Genomic DNA, 12873 nt, shown 5'->3' on the forward strand with positions numbered 1-12873 from the left:
ACAGCCTAATGAAAAGAGGAGACCGATGGTCAGACAAACAACCAGAGAGAATTGATAGGAAGAGTGTAACCTATCTAATTAATACATTTGTGGCTTGGCTATTCCTGTGAGATGAAGCATGTCTGTTTCCTTCTCAGGCCAGAGAACCCTCACTGTCCCTGAACTATCTGGTCAGGACTCCCAGCCCAGCAGTTGACTGAGCCTGGTGGAGGGTCCGGGAGTGTCAGAGAAAAAAGCCCTTGTGTGGGAAAGCAGTCCAAAAAACCAAACCCAGTTGGCCAAATAGATTTAAGAAATAGGAGGGCTAGAATGTCAGGGTTTGAGAGGTCCCTGGAGATTAGTCTCACCCTACTTACTGTTTACACATGAAAAACCTGAAATTAGGAAGGTAAGTGACTTCCTAAGGTTACACAGCCATTTGGTGGCAGAGTTAGGAGCAAGACTTGGACCTTCTGCTTCCTCTTCAGGTTTTCCAGGGCTTTTTTGTTAGTTTCTCTTGAGTCCTCTCCCACATAGGACAGGGTGACACTTCTCTACCTTACTTGTTGGGCACTATTCCCTGGAGAGGAATGAAACTGTTTGATGGGATTGATGGGGGGTAGGGGGTGGCTTCATCAGATTGGGGCTGGTTTAGATGTGGAGCTTGCCCCGCCTCTTCCCCTTATTTTTTAGTTTGAAAAGTTTCAAACTTACAGAAGAATGGAAAGAACAGTACAATGAACTACCATTAACCCCTTGCTTAGATTTACCAGTTGTTAACATTTCCCCCGTTTGCTTTTTCTCTTTCTCTGTTTGCCTCTAAACATACATGTCCACACTCCTGTTTTCTCGTTCCTTCTATTTTAGCTACTCAAGTAAGTTCAGGAGAGAGAGATGGGTGAATGAGATTGAAGTACATTGTATATATGTATGAAAATAGCATAGTGAAAAGCCACCAAAAACACTTAAAAAGGGAAGAAGTTAGGAGTCATTTAGACAGGGTGAGTTTGATCAAAGTACATTATATGTATGTATGTAAATATCACAATGAAATCTCTTTGTATAATTTATGCTAATAATTTTTTTAAAGTAACAGATATCCTATCACATGATTGAACAGATTTTCAGCATGCATTTCCTAAAAAAAAAAAAAAAAAGGAGGGGGAAGTTATTTTCCAGTCAAGCCACAGTACCATAAACACTCCCAAGAAACTGAAACCAACATGATCCTGTCCAACATGCACTCCACCTTCAGCTTTCCCCATTGGTTCCAGTGTTGGCCTTTTTGGCCTTGTTTATTTCTTTATTGAAAACAGTGCGGAAGCATTGGTCAATTGCATTGATCAGAGGTTTGTGTCAGAGCAGACATTGAAGAAATGCTTGCATTTCCTGGGTTTGCCAGATTTAGGTTTTGGCCTAAAGTCAAGGGAAATTTGCAGGGATAGAAAAAGATTGGTGAGCCAGCCCCAGGCAGGTGAGCCAAATCAGCAAGCTGTGACCTCAATTTTGGCTTCAAACCAGATCCAGACCAAGACCGTGGCCCAGTGTGTGGAGTTTTACTATACCTACAAGAAGCAGGTGAAAATTGGCCGCAATGGAACTCTGACCTTCGGGGACGTGGACACAAGTGACGAGAAGTCAGCCCAGGAAGAGGTTGAAGTGGACATTAAGGTGACGCCTTTCCCCACTTCAGCTGCCTCAAGCTTAGCTAGGGGGGGGTCTAGGGCCCGGGTGAGCTGGGAACCGAGCTAAGCTCTCCAGGAGTCTGTGGAAGCAGGCAGAGGAAAGCAAGTTCCATTCTGGCCCCCAGAACTGGTGTCCCAGGCCCTAGACCTTTGGTTTCTCCTATCTAGTTTGCTGGAGTCACAGTAATAATACATGGTGTTCGTGTAGAACATTGGAGAATTTGTAACAGCATAACTTACCATCTCCTCAGAGCAGACCTCTAACAGTTTCCCCAGCTCTGGTCATTCTCGCATCGTCTTATGATTTCTGCTCTATCTGCATCCTCCTACATGTCACTGTTACTATTTCTGTCATGCCCACATGCCACTGACTTGTGCTATTACTTAAAATTTTTCTATGAGTTCACTCATTTTTTACTCAAAAAAAAAGGAAGCTTGGGTTGGAGCTATGGCTCAAGTGACAGAGTGCCTGTTTGCAAGCATGAAGCCCTGAGTTCAAACCCCAGTCCCACTAAAAAAACAAAAAACAAAAAGGAAGCTTTATGTCGCAATCATAAATAGCCAGTATTGTTTCCCATAAATAGAAGATACTAATAAAAGTGAGTACATATGAAAACTAAACAATGTTACTAAATTCTAGCTAGATGCTATGCTGCCTGCCAGGGCTGTGAGACAGACCTGACCTCTGTTAAAGAGATTATCAGGTCTAGAGAATCATAAAAGACACATTAACAACAACCCTAGACTTTGTCCTTGACCTAACCAGAACTGAAAGAGAATTGAAAAAGGAATGCTATTTAATTTTGTTTCTGTGTATCCACCTGCCATTGTCTGGGGGTCACTAGTCCACACTTGGGACATGCCGCTCTAAGACAGGGAGTGGATTGGTCCCCCTTTTGCAGATGGAAAGGGAGTAGAGATACAGAGAGCATGACAGAGATAGTTAGAAACTGGGGTTCAAGGCTACTGCCCGGCTCATGAGTCTGCTCTGCCTGAGGGAATGTGGGCATCTGTCCAGGAGGCCAGGTTGCTTTTGGGTCCTGGCATGCTTCCTCAATCTCAAGTACTCAGGCTCACCCTGAGGGCTCCCAGGAACAAGACTCTCTTCTGTCCCCAGGCAGGCTAGCCGTGGAAAGGCTGCAACTTGCCATAGAGTCCTAGTACAGGAGGCTGTGCTGGGCCAGACCAGGCCAGCAGGACAAGTAGGGGCTCATGTGCCCTGGCTGGGTCAGAATCAGTATAGTATGGCAATGTGACCAAGCTCATTCTTGTCCCCCATAGACTTCCCAGAAGTTCCCAAGGGTGCCTCCTTCCAGAAGAGAGTCCCCAAGTGAAGAGAGGCTGGAGCTCAAGAGGGAGGTGAAGGAGCCCAGGAAAGAGGGGGAGGAAGAGGTGCCAGAAATCCAGGAGAAAGGGGAGCAGGAAGAGGGGCGAGAGCGCAGTCGGCGGGCAGCTGCCGTCAAAGCCACGCAGACACTACAGGCCAATGAGGCGGTAAGTGTGACCTCCCTGAGCCCAGGACCAGGAGGGCTAGAGCTGAGCCCGGGAGGGAGGAGGGAGGGCAGGACAGGAACATGGTGGTGATCTTCATCATAACAGCAGGAAGTGCACGAAGTACTTTATGCTGTGAACTCATTTATTCCTGAACACTAATGGGATTAGTATTAATCCCATTTTAAAGATGTAGAAATTGAGACCCAAGATAACACAGCTAGCAGGCAGCCAGACTTCAGTTGCTATTTGTTTTTATACTGTTCCACTTCCGTATCTGAGATTTGAAGGAAAAAGACCTTGTGAAAACCCAGTAGGTACATGGGACATTGGGGGAACATTCATGAGCTCCATAGCTCAGTCAGGGCTTCTCCGAAGAGATGTGCCTCACAAGAATATCTGAAATGGAGCTGAGACAATGGAACAATGATAATGATCCCTCATGCATGTTCTCTGTAAAGTGCTTTCATTTCCATTAGCTCATTAATTCCTCACAATAACCCCATAAAGTGTTTACTCCCATTCTGCAGATAGAATCAGGTTCAGAGCTGCCAACTGACTTGCATGAAGTCACATCCCAAGTCCTTGGACTCCTCATACAGTTCCCTGTCCACCACATCACAGGCCAGGAAGCAAGATATCCAGCCACAGCTGGCTTTGTTAGGGAGAGCTCTCCCAAGAAGGCAGAGGGCTGGGAATTTGTTAGTACATTTTTGCTTTGCAGAAACCCATCAGCTAAACACAGCTGCTTGCTCCCTTCTGAGCTTGGCTGCTCTGCACCAGGACATGTGCTCCTGTGTTCCTGCTCTGTTCAGCTCTGCTGACTTTGTGAACACTTTCCAATGAGGGTTGGCTCAGGGCACATGTTGTCACTTCTGATGGTCAACTGGGGCCTGGAGCAGCACCTCTTCCAGGTCTGCCCCATGTGTCCTGTGTCCTCTGCTCTCTGACACCTGCTGTTTCCTGTTCTTCCTCTTTTAGCATTTGCTGTTCTCAGCAAGTGACCAGCACATCTGTCCCTTCCACTAGATTGGGAGCTCTCTCTGAGGGCAGAGGGTCCTGTCTATCAACCTCTGTGCCCCAGCACCTGGCACATCTGCAGATCTCTTTTATGGCATGAAGGCAGGAGTGGACTAAATGACAGACAACATGAACACATGCTTCATTAATTGAGATGCCAAGATTTCAGCTCAGAAGCGCCAGAAAGTCCTATGGTTGCTAGAATTACCCTACAGAATTGCCACTTTGTTTGGAAACCATAGAGCTAGAGCTGACTCAAGACGCAGTGGGTTTCTGAGGAGGTCCTGAGGGGGATCCTGTCACTGGAAGGACCCAAGTGGATGCTAGGTGACCATTCGGCAGGAGCGTATGACCTTTAAGGGCCCTGTGTTCCTGAGATTCCCCAATTCCGGTCTATGTTTCCTCAAGTCACTCAACGCTCCTTGTTGATCCTCTCTTGTTCATTCTCTCCAGGCCAATGATATCCTCATCCTCCGGAGTCACGAGTCCAATGCTCCTGGCTCTGCAGGGGGCCAGGCCTCCGAGAAGCCAAGGGAGGGGCCAGGAAAGTCGCGAAGGGCACTACCTTTTACGGAGAAGAAGAAAAAGGCAGAGACATTTAATAAGACCCAGAATCAGGAGAACACTTTCCCTTGTAAAAAATGTGGCAGGTAAGATGTCCCGGGCCGTCCCCTGGAGACCTAGTGAGGAAGTGGGAAGGGCAAAGCCAGACCTTGTCCGGGGTGAGGTTTGTGGGGGCGGGGGGGGGGGGGAGTGTTCATCCGTCTTCTGATTGGCGCAGCGCGTTTCCAGGGCAGTGACGTCATCGGCGGGCAGCATTAGGAGGAGGGGTTGCGGAGCGGGCGTGAGGGAGGGTGGACCGTGGCTAGCGCATCCCGGGTGCACCCACCTCTGCTCGGGGGTGACCCGGGCGAGCCGGCCCTTACCCGAGCCCTGCTGCCCGGCTGCAGGGTGTTTTACAAGGTGAAGAGCCGCAGCGCGCACATGAAGAGCCACGCGGAGCAGGAGAAGAAGGCCGCGGCGCTGCGGCAGAAGGAGAGGGAGGCGGCGGCCGCGGCCGCTGCAGCCCCGCACCAGCCTGCCCTGCGGGATGAGAGCGGTGCGGGCGAGAAGGGCTGAGTGAGGGTGGCCGCCCCTCTCGCTGGACTCCCCGGACCTCCTGCACCCAGGAACCTCAAGAGGGAGCGAGGAGAGGGTCACGAGGACTTTGCTCTGCAAAACCAACGCGACAATGACATAAACGGCTCTTTTACTTATAAAGGCCCCAGGAACAGTGTTAAGGGCTGCAGGATCCAGTTCTTTTGGCATCTGATCTGTTGGAAGTTGTCCTGCTCTCCTGGAAGCCTGAGAGCTCTCCTGGTCTTGGTGGGGGAGGAGGGCTGCTCGGCAGCTGCCTCACTTTGGTCTCTGCTGACTCTCTGCTGCTGCAGTTTCTTCTCTTTGCCTCTCTCCCCGCACCCCGCGGGCTCCCCCCACCCACCCACCCACCCATTGTCCAGGAAGCCACCGTGGCAAGCCAAGCACAAGCCCACCCCATTGCAGCATTATTTCTCCCCCAAAGGACCTGGAGGGCTGCACAAGCCTTGCCCCAAAGCCCCAGAACATGGACTCCGTAGAGGGAGTGTGGTGGGCTGGCACCCGTGACCTGCTCAGTGTTCAATCCTGAGCTGTTTCGGTTCTAACCTGAGTGAAGCCCAGGACAGGCAGTGTCCCTTCACTGTTTGCGAGCAGCCCTGCTGAGGCTGGAAAGTTTTCTCTAGCATCTGGGGAAGGGGCAGATTTTGTCTCTGCTCTCAGCCTGCTACAAGGGAAGGGGATTGTACAGAGGCTGGAAGCTGCAGGACTAGGCCTGAGAGAGCTTTTGACAAGCCTAGCTCCTGCTTCCCACCTTTTGCCAAATACCTTTGGGCCCTGGAGGCTGCTAAGGGAGCTTAGCCTCAAGCAGGTCCTGGAGAGGCCCAGCCTGCTTCTCCTCGGTGCCAGCTACCTGCTTGCCTCTGTCCTGCCCTCAGCAGCTGCCACCTAACCCCAATGTACCCCTCCCAGTGTCGATGTTCACAGCCACCCCCATCCTGCATGCTGGAGATTTCTGGATCCTTCCCTGGGAGGGAAGATCTCCTAACTAGATTGAACAGGAGCCTTCATACCTTGACTGGTGTCATTTGGGAGCTATTTATTTATTCTTAATATTTAATTTTGAACATCCTCTCAGGGACCAGGGGCCTCCTGCTTTCCAGAGGCCCAAGTGCATTTATCCCCAAGTAAGGCACCTTCTTGACATCCGCACCCCATCCCCCAATTCCCAAGGCCCTAGGGTTCCCTCACCTTGTTGCTCTGGAAGCTCTTGCTAATAGGAATGGTAGTAGCATTGAAAGAGCGTGAGAAGGTGGAAGATGTCATCAAAGCCACACAGAGACCAGCAGGAGCGGGTGAGATCAAAGGAGTCCTTGTTGCCCCTCCTGTACTTTCAAATTGCTTGAGGGAGTTGGCAGGAGGGTAGAATTTTAGTTTTGTTTGTCAGGCCTGGATTCTTGCTTGAAGAAGCCATATTTGGCATAGAATCACTGAAATGAAAGGGCCAGAAGGTTCTGGAGTCCTCTTCATTTGCCAGTTCCATACAGAGCCTGAGTTATTTTTCTGATCTCATTATTCAACTTTAGTTGTGCAAAAGAAGATCTAAATGAATGTGTACACGACAGTTCATGTCAGGAAGGAGCCAGAAAGGTTTCATTTTGCTACTTCCTTAGGAGAAAATCTAAAGGCATCCTGTTGGTAACTGGGAAAGGAGAGGGGGTTTTGTTTTCATTTTTAAACTATGCATTATCAGGTATTTTTCACATTCATTTATGCATTAATTTAGTTCTATTAGGACTCCTGCTAGGGGAATAATAAAATTCTCTAACCCCTAGACTCATGGACAACTATGTAGATAGAGCTTCAGCTTCCCTGTTAAGTTTCTTCCACAGGCTTCTACAAACTCAGTCCCAAGAGTGCAAAAATCTGGTGTTCCCTCTAGAGCAGGAGGGCAGCAAATTTAGGCTCTCTTCTAAATCATTTGTATAATATGAGTGCCTTCACAGCTTAGCCCCAAAGTGCTACTTACGTTCCCCAAGGTTTTTTCTATTTAAACCATCTTTGGTTTCAGGCCCCTTTTATGGACATGTGATAACAGAAACCTCCTTCAATCACATGAGACCATTCTGTTCAGTGGTAACATCAAGTACTTGGAAATTTTTTTAAAAGTAGGATTGTACTCTTTTAAACTCATAGAGATCAGACCAGGCGAATGTAGCCAGGGAAAATCAAGATGGTACCTTTTGGTAGTAATCCCACCAGACACCATATTTTAGGAGGGCCCATGCTCCAGAATACATTTGTATCAAGAATACAGTGTGAAAACTGAAATGTTCAGAGGGCAGTTGTAATTGTGGCAAGTGACCTGCAACCATAGAAGCTGGCACAGGTATATCCTTTAATGGTGCTTTCTCCCTGTGAACACATTAGCTTGTCTTTGTTGTTTTTCCTTCCTATTCAGAGTTCATTGCTTTAAGAAGTTAAGTGACAAATATCTCTAGCTTTACAGTGTCCTCTCCTCACCATCTCACCATAGCCACCTCCCAACCTCCATCTGCATTCAGCTAAGGGTGTGAAACTGACGTAGTGCCTGTGTTCTGGACCATTTCTGAGGTCTCTTACCTATCCAAGGAGACAGTGCTGTCATTACTGTTCTCCATGCCTTCAGCAGCCCCCTCACAGCTAAGGTACACACCCGCCCCTCTGCCATCCCACCTCCAGCCCTGGCACGGAGGAGGTCTTGTGCTGCTTATGTCTAAAGGGATTGCCTCTATTTAACTGCCTCAGTGACCTAACCTCTTTCTTCTCATGTGCCAGATGTTTAGATGAAGGAGGAATTCAACACATACTCAAGCCTCAGCTGTTCAGATGTTTTCACTGGGGCTCACTTTCCGGGATGTTATTTATTACCAGACTGGCAAGCCTAACTCCTTAGGTTTACAGGAAGTGCATATTTTTATAAAACAATTGTGTCCACCCCACATTTGGCTGTGTTGATATTTGCCTCTAACAATTTGCAGCTGTTTCTCCTTTTCCTCATTCGTCTCTTAAGTCGAAGGCCTTGTTGGAGGGGACAGAGCACAGGAACAGCCTTGACAGTCTGTAATTATTGTATAAATATTTTAATAGCATATAAATAGTATATTCCTTTTATTTTGAAACGAAAATGATCAGACACTGCCTTTTGTGTGTTTGCTGCCTGTGACACCCTTTTTTAAAAAGACTGTTACATATTAAAATAGTGTACATATATAAATATTACCTCTTTTGCTGTACAGTTGTGATAGACCAGACCGAAGATTTTATTTTTTGTGTGCTTTTTATAAAAAAAATTAATACACTAAAGAGAATCTTGCTGATGTGATTGTAATGTACCTATGTAACTTATTTACTTTTGAATGTTCTTCTGTATCTTTAAACCTTTTATTAAATAAGGTTTTAAAAATTCACAGTTGAATGCTGTGTTCTCTTTGGGGGATTTTCACCATCTGGGATTGACGTAAATGGGACTTGTTTTCCTCGAAGGGAGACTGGCGGACATTTTTGAGCCATAAGGATTGTTTCTGTTTTACTAGCCCATTGTCAGTAAGGCCAGTTCAAGGGCAAGAGCACACTGTTTGCTTTACAAAGATGACAGAGCAGACGAAAGTCAAGTCGATGTCTCCTACACAAACACATCGATGGTAGACTGCGTTTTGCTTTCGCTGGCATGAAGTAGGGTGCAGGTGTGGTCAGGTGGTACACGGGTGCTGAACGAGCAGCCTGAGACAATGATGCATTCATTTTCAACAATATCAACTTAAATCCACGCCAGATTTAATTATTTTTAAACACGATGCTTAGCAGTATTTTATTGTAAAACAAAAACGTGGAAAATACGAAAAAAGAAATGGGCCATCAGAATGGAGTGCCGGTGCCCCTCACCGCCGCGTGGGCACCACGGCAACCACTGGACCCGCGGGCGGCTGGAGCGCGCAGATCTCGCGTTGTCTGGGACACCGTTGCCATGGCTACGCTGGCGCGGGGGCGAACCGGGGCGGAGCGCTGGGCGCTCCAGGCCGGCCCTGCCCTCCACTGCGGCAGTAAGGCCGCGGCGGATTGCGGGGAGCGCGCGCTTTGCTGAGCCGCTGCTGCCAGCGCGCTCGGTCGCCCCTACCTGCGCTGGCGGCCGCCGCCGCCTCCAGCCTCACCTCTCTATCCTCCCGCTGCCTCTCTGCTGCCTCCGCCGCCCGGAGGGGTCCGTGCGTCCGCGAGGAAGCCGCTGACCGGCTGGCCTGGCCGCCGCCGTCGAGACCTTGGGACATCGTCTCCCGCCAAACCACCGCTTCTCGCTCGCCTTAAGTCCGGGCTGCAGCCGCGAACGCCTGGCCGACTCCGGGAGCGACTGCGAGCGAGCGCCGGGCATCCGAGGAGCGGCCACCCCCCGCGACCTCACCCGGCTGTCTCCCGCCCCCGAGGCACCTGCCCTCCTGTGGCCATCCCTCCTCGTCACCCGCCGGCTACGCGACGCCCAGGCTGCGGCCCCCGGCCCCCGGTGCAAGATGGCGACGGCCGCGTGACTGAGCATTCACGAGACTCTGCTGCGTGGAGACCCCCCACCCCCCACCAGGACTGAGTTTGGGGCAGGGAAAGGGCGAGACCAGGACTCGGGTCATTTGTTAATTGTGGTCGCGTGAAGCTTGCAGCCTTCTTGGGGGGAAGTGTCTACTGTCCCAAGGCCAAGAACACGGTGAGCCAGTCTAATCCGCATCTGTAGAATTGGCGCCCTTGCTCGTTGGGGAAATGGCGATGACACTGTTGGAAGACTGGTGCAGGGGGATGGATGTGAACGCCCAGAGGGCTCTACTGGTGTGGGGGATCCCGGTGAACTGTGATGAGGCAGAAATTGAAGAGACCCTCCAGGCTGCGATGCCCCAGGTCCCCTATCGAGTACTTGGGAGAATGTTCTGGAGGGAAGAGAATGCCAAAGCAGCCTTGTTAGAGCTCACTGGCGCTGTCGATTACTCCGCGATCCCCAGGGAGATGCCAGGCAAAGGAGGGGTCTGGAAGGTGATCTTTAAGCCCCCCACTTCCGATGCTGAGTTTTTAGAAAGGTTGCACCTGTTTCTAGCTAGAGAAGGGTGGACCGTGCAAGATGTTGCCCGTGTCCTTGGGTTTCAAAACCCTGCTCCAGTCCCAGGCCCAGAAATGCCAGCAGAGATGCTCAACTATATTTTGGATAATGTCATTCAGCCCCTTGTTGAATCTATATGGTACAAGAAACTGACGCTGTTCTCTGGGCGGGACATCCCGGGGCCTGGGGAGGAGACCTTTGATCCCTGGCTGGAGCACACTAATGAAGTCATAGAGGAGTGGCAGGTGTCTGATGTAGAAAAGAGAAGGCGTTTGATGGAGAGTCTGAGAGGCCCTGCCGCTGATGTCATCCGCATCCTCAAGACCAACAACCCTGCCATAACCACCGCTGAATGCCTGAAGGCTCTGGAGCAGGTGTTTGGGAGCGTTGAGAGTTCCAGGGATGCGCAGGTCAGGTTTCTGAACACATACCAGAACCCGGGAGAAAAGTTATCAGCTTACGTCATTCGTCTGGAGCCTCTGCTGCAAAAGGTGGTGGAGAAGGGGGCCATTGATAAAGATAACGTGAACCAGGCCCGCCTGGAGCAGGTCATTGCGGGAGCCAACCATAGTGGGGCCATCCGAAGGCAGCTGTGGCTGACCGGGGCTGCAGAAGGGCCGGCCCCTAACCTCTTCCAGTTGCTAGTGCAGATCCGTGAGGAGGAGGCCAAAGAGGAGGAGGAGGAGGCTGAGGCCGCCCTCCTGCAGTTAGGCCTGGAGGGTCACTTCTGAGTCCCCGGAGAGGAGGCTTTTGTGCAGACCTAGATGAGAGCTGCTTTCCGTGTCCTTGTGCCGTCATACAGGCCTGCCTCGAGAAGTAAAGACCTAGCCCTGTTCTGTTTTTTGTTGCTTTTTTTGTGGTGGGGGGGGGGCGGGGCAGGGGAGTCAGGCCTGTATATTCCTGTAACATTTGTAAAATTGTTCAAGCGGAGCACCATGAATTGTTGCAAAAAATACAAGTGGGTCATGCTGGCTTAAATGCCAGGGAAAGACTTGGACACAAGTGCTTGGTGCAAGCTGTCATCAAGGCATCCTCAGTTGTGAAAACCATGAACCTGGGACACTTACCATCAAGATATCTTAATTAAATGTGACATTGCATGTTCAGATGTTTAGTACAGAGCCTGGCTTGCAGGAAGTGTCCAGTAATAATGTGAACTGTTAACATTTGTTACTAATACCGTGAATAGTTTGTTTACTGTCAGCTGTTCCTGATTTATATTAATTGGAAAAAATGTGCACTTATTAGATGATTTTACTCAGTTTTACAATGCAGATTTCTTTCTCATCTTTCAACATCTGGATCCGTCTAACTGAATTCTTTGACTACAAAATGGGATGTTAGAAAAAATATGGAGCTGTGAAAGTCAGTTTTTCACTGTATAAGACAGGTACAAATTACCTGGGAGGTTGATCAAACTAGTTACACAGTGACACATTCTCCCATGTCACATCTTTGTCATGGCATAATTCTGCTCATGGTGATTCTAAGTGTTCTAAATTTGAAATTATCAAGTAAATATATACAAATAAAAATACTTTTAAAATTCTGTTGTCTTCTTGGTTTTCTGACATGTATAAAAATTTTCAGTGTAATTAAGCTCTTTTTTGTTGTTTTTTTTTTGTGGTGGTGGGACTGGGATTTTGTGGCTTCAGGCTTCATGCTTGCAAAACAGGTGCTTGAACCCCTCCTCCAGCCCTCTATATCCTTTTTTCTTATGAAGACTTTCTCCCATGTCATAAAACAAAATCTAACCACAATTACTATGCGAGTTTAAATAGCAATACCATTTTATGTACTCAGTCTTTATGTTTTCTTGAAGGAAAATGCTAGGTTAAATAGATGTAATATGTTTACGTAAAAATTTTTTATTAAATTAATGGGAGTATGGCTCAAATGGTAGAGCTTGAGGCCCTGAGTTCAAATTCCATACAGCCAACTTTTATATATATATATGAAAAATCCTGAAATGGGTTTTAGTAGGCTATTTGCCAGTGTTTTTTCTCCCTTTTAAGACCACTTTGCAGGTCTGGGAGCATGGGTCAAGTGGTAGAGCACCTGTCTAGCAAGCAGAAGGCCCAGAGTTCAAGTCCCAGAACAGCCAAATATGTAAAATTACTTTGTAGCTAAAAACTTCCCTGAAGAAATAACTATAACATCACACCCAAGTAAAATGAATCACTTGTTTTATAGCAGCCATTTTATCCAAGATAAGAAAAGGGGGAAAGGCTTTCAGATGTGTATTTGGCTGTAGAGATTTGAGTGACTACAGATGTTCACCTTTGAGACACTTAGTAAATCCAGAGGTGATTACCTGAACATTAAATGTTCTATGGGGGTTCCATTTAGTAAGGCTTTAAAATTATAGCTGATGAAACAACCATACGTTACCTGGCTTATAAAGGCCACTTCCTGTGCTTTTCCAGGTTTTTCTAGCAATTTGTTTCTTCCCACATCATCTCTGTACCTCTCTCTGATTCCTCTCCTCACAAATGCACATTCTTGTCCACC

The 12873-nt window shown here is 48.4% G+C and overlaps 2 protein-coding genes across 5 annotated transcripts in view; both read left to right on the top strand.

The window, feature by feature from the left end:
* Window positions 1-8696, top strand: part of Mideas (mitotic deacetylase associated SANT domain protein) — a 68147-nt gene extending 59451 nt beyond the window's left edge. For 2 of the 4 annotated variants that reach the window (XM_020166750.2, XM_074067577.1), the window contains exons 10-13: window positions 1501-1650; window positions 2946-3158; window positions 4629-4825; window positions 5126-8696. In XM_020166750.2, the coding sequence (XP_020022339.2) occupies window positions 1501-1650; window positions 2946-3158; window positions 4629-4825; window positions 5126-5294 (729 nt within the window). In that variant the 3' untranslated portion in view covers window positions 5295-8696. Of the gene's footprint in view, window positions 1-1500; window positions 1651-2945; window positions 3159-4628; window positions 4830-5125 lie in introns of those variants that run through there. The other 2 variants (XM_074067580.1, XM_074067579.1) reach the window with 2 other exon arrangements.
* Window positions 8697-9318: 622 nt separating this feature from the next.
* Pnma1 (PNMA family member 1) lies at window positions 9319-11911 on the top strand. The gene has a single exon (XM_020166724.2). The coding sequence runs from the start codon at window positions 10032-10034 to the stop codon at window positions 11091-11093; it is 1062 nt and encodes a 353-aa protein (XP_020022313.1). The 5' UTR covers window positions 9319-10031; the 3' UTR covers window positions 11094-11911.
* The last annotated feature ends 962 nt before the right edge of the window (window positions 11912-12873 follow it).

This window comes from Castor canadensis, chromosome 3 (assembly GCF_047511655.1).
Source record: "Castor canadensis chromosome 3, mCasCan1.hap1v2, whole genome shotgun sequence".
NCBI lineage: Eukaryota > Metazoa > Chordata > Mammalia > Rodentia > Castoridae > Castor > Castor canadensis.

What these genes read in the sequence shown, in the direction of transcription:
- Pnma1 (XM_020166724.2), top strand. Translation starts at nt 10,032, where the DNA reads ATGGCGATGACACTGTTGGAAGACTGGTGCAGGGGGATGGATGTGAAC.